Genomic DNA, 2,404 nt, shown 5'->3' on the forward strand with positions numbered 1-2,404 from the left:
GAGATCGAGGAGTGTGGAGAGCCGCTTGGGCATGCCCAGGCAAAACGCCATTACAAGATGGCACCGACATCCAACTCTGACCCTGGAAGACAAGTAATATTACGCATGCGCAAGGGCAAAAGCGCGCCAAGTCTTGGCCCCGCCCAGGGCGTCTTGTGAGGTAATGAGTAAGCAGCCAATCATAGAGCACACGCCGCCGTAGGGTGTATATAAGCAGCGCCATTCCTGGGCTCGGGGTCTTCCTCCTCTCATCGCTTGACTGCAATAAAGCTTGCTGCGGAAGGATCCTGGTGTCCGTGTGCGTTCTTGCTGGCGAGACGACCACGCGGGTTGCAACAACTGGTGCCGAAACCCGGGACGCCGGGGCAGTCTGTCATCGCCGGCCCTGAGGAGACCCCCGCTCGCGGGGAGGACTCAGAACTGCAGCACTAAGGTCAGTTCTGAGAGGCATGTTTGGTCTTGAATTGTCTCATCCTTCACCCCAATTGGCAGGAGCTCTTGTAGCTTTCCCTGTTGTGATAGTAGCGCTCGTTCTCCTTCTTTTGGTTTTAAAATCTTGCTTAGAAGATAAGAAATGCCGCTCATCTGTGGCAGCTGGCCAAGGGGTGTTAGAGGAAATACAAGACAGCATGTCAGAAACAGAACGGGATAAAAGCTTAGGGGCCCTTAGAGAAAAAGAAAGAGACGTCTCTAAGAAAAAAGGCCCTTCTGTGGACGGTAAGTCCGCAGACAGCATAGACACGGGAAAGGACGCCCTGGGAGAGAAAGGTGAGAAGGGAAAGAAAAACCCAAAAAAGAAGCCTCTTTATCCAATAAAAGAATTGGAGGCTTTGGGGCTTGATAGTTCTGAATCTGAGGAGCTGAGTCCCTCTGAGGAAGAGGACTTAGAGGAGGAAGCGGCTCGCTATGAGGAAGAGAGGTACCACCCTGATGAGCAGCCGTTACCACCAAATCGAGAGCAAAAGAGGGGAGGAGCTGGAATTCGCGGGGCTTTCGCATTGACCCCTAGTGCCCCTCCACCTTATGTTGACAAGCACGGTTTAGATTCCTTCTTTTCGAAAAGGGATAAAAGGAAGCTTTTGCAGGCCTTCCCTGTATTTGAGGCCGCGGAACGGGGCCGTGTTCATGCACCGGTAGAATATCCCCTTGTTAAAGAACTTGCTGAATCGGTTAACAAATACGGGGTAGATGCTAACTTTACAATCATGCAGCTTGAAAGACTTGCTAGCGTGGCCATGACTCCAAATGATTGGCAAAATACCATAAAAGCTGCTCTCCCTAGTATGGGACAGTACTTAGAATGGAAAGCCTTGTGGCATGATGCTTCCCAAACTCAAGCAAGGGCCAATGCCCATGCAGAAGACAATCAGCGGCAATGGACCTTTGATTTGCTAACGGGGCAAAGCCAGTTTGTTCATAATCAGACAAATTATGATTGGGGAGCATATGGTCAGATCTCTGCTGCCGCTATTAAAGCATGGAAAGCCCTATCAAAGAAGGGCGAGGCCGGAGGACACCTAACAAAGATTATACAAGGCCCTCAGGAGCCATTCTCAGATTTTGTGGCCAGAATGACAGAAGCAGCAGGTAGAATATTTGGAGATTCGGAGCGAGTCAGGCCAATGATAGAACAGCTGGTATATGAAAATGCTTCCCCAGAATGTAAGACAGTCATTACTCCTAGAAGGAACAAAGGGCTTACAGATTGGATAAAGATCTGCCGAGGACTTGGAGGCCCACTTACCAATGCTGGCCTTGCAACGGCTATCCTGCAGAGCAAGAGCCGCTCAGGTCCAGGAGGCAATAAAACCTGCTATAGCTGTGGTAAACCAGGCCATTTGAAGCGAGATTGCCGTGCTACTGCACAAAAGAAAGTTCCAGGACTGTGCCCCAAATGTAGGAAGGGTAATCATTGGGCCAATGAATGTCGCTCAGTTAGGGATATTCAGGGAAAACTTATTCAGCATAAAGCCCCCCCTAATGAGAGGAATGGGAATATTCCAAAAAACGGGTTTCAGGGCCCCAGGTCCCAGGGCCCCAAAAGATATGGGACACAAGCAGGCAGCAGGAGGGTCTATCCAGCTGTAGAGCAACAGGAGGATCAGCAGGATTGGACCTCTGTTCCACCTCCCAGTTCTTATTGATGCCCCAATTGGGTGTTCAACCCCTTCCAGTTGAGTTTGAGGGTCCTCTGCCCGAGGGAAGTGTTGGCCTGATACTCGGACGCTCCTCTCTTACCCTAAAGGGGCTTATTATCCATCCTGGAATAATAGATCAAGATTATACTGGAATGCTTCAAGTTCTTTGTTCTTGTCCGCAAGGAATATTTTCCATTTCCCCTGGAGATAGGATTGCCCAGTTAGTTCTCCTTCCAAGCTTGCAGGATGTTTTCCCAACCACAGGA

The 2,404-nt window shown here is 50.0% G+C and overlaps 1 protein-coding gene across 1 annotated transcript; it reads left to right on the top strand.

Annotated features, from left to right (window-relative positions):
* The first annotated feature begins 629 nt into the window (after window positions 1-629).
* Window positions 630-2,144, top strand: LOC129684482 (igE-binding protein-like). Its single transcript, XM_055617643.1, has one exon. The coding sequence runs from the start codon at window positions 630-632 to the stop codon at window positions 2,142-2,144; it is 1,515 nt and encodes a 504-aa protein (XP_055473618.1).
* Window positions 2,145-2,404: the final 260 nt, after the last annotated feature.

Source organism: Psammomys obesus, unplaced genomic scaffold (genome assembly GCF_907164565.1).
Source record: "Psammomys obesus unplaced genomic scaffold, mPsaObe1.curated_primary_1811, whole genome shotgun sequence".
NCBI lineage: Eukaryota > Metazoa > Chordata > Mammalia > Rodentia > Muridae > Psammomys > Psammomys obesus.

What these genes read in the sequence shown, in the direction of transcription:
- LOC129684482 (XM_055617643.1), top strand. Translation starts at nt 630, where the DNA reads ATGTCAGAAACAGAACGGGATAAAAGCTTAGGGGCCCTTAGAGAAAAA.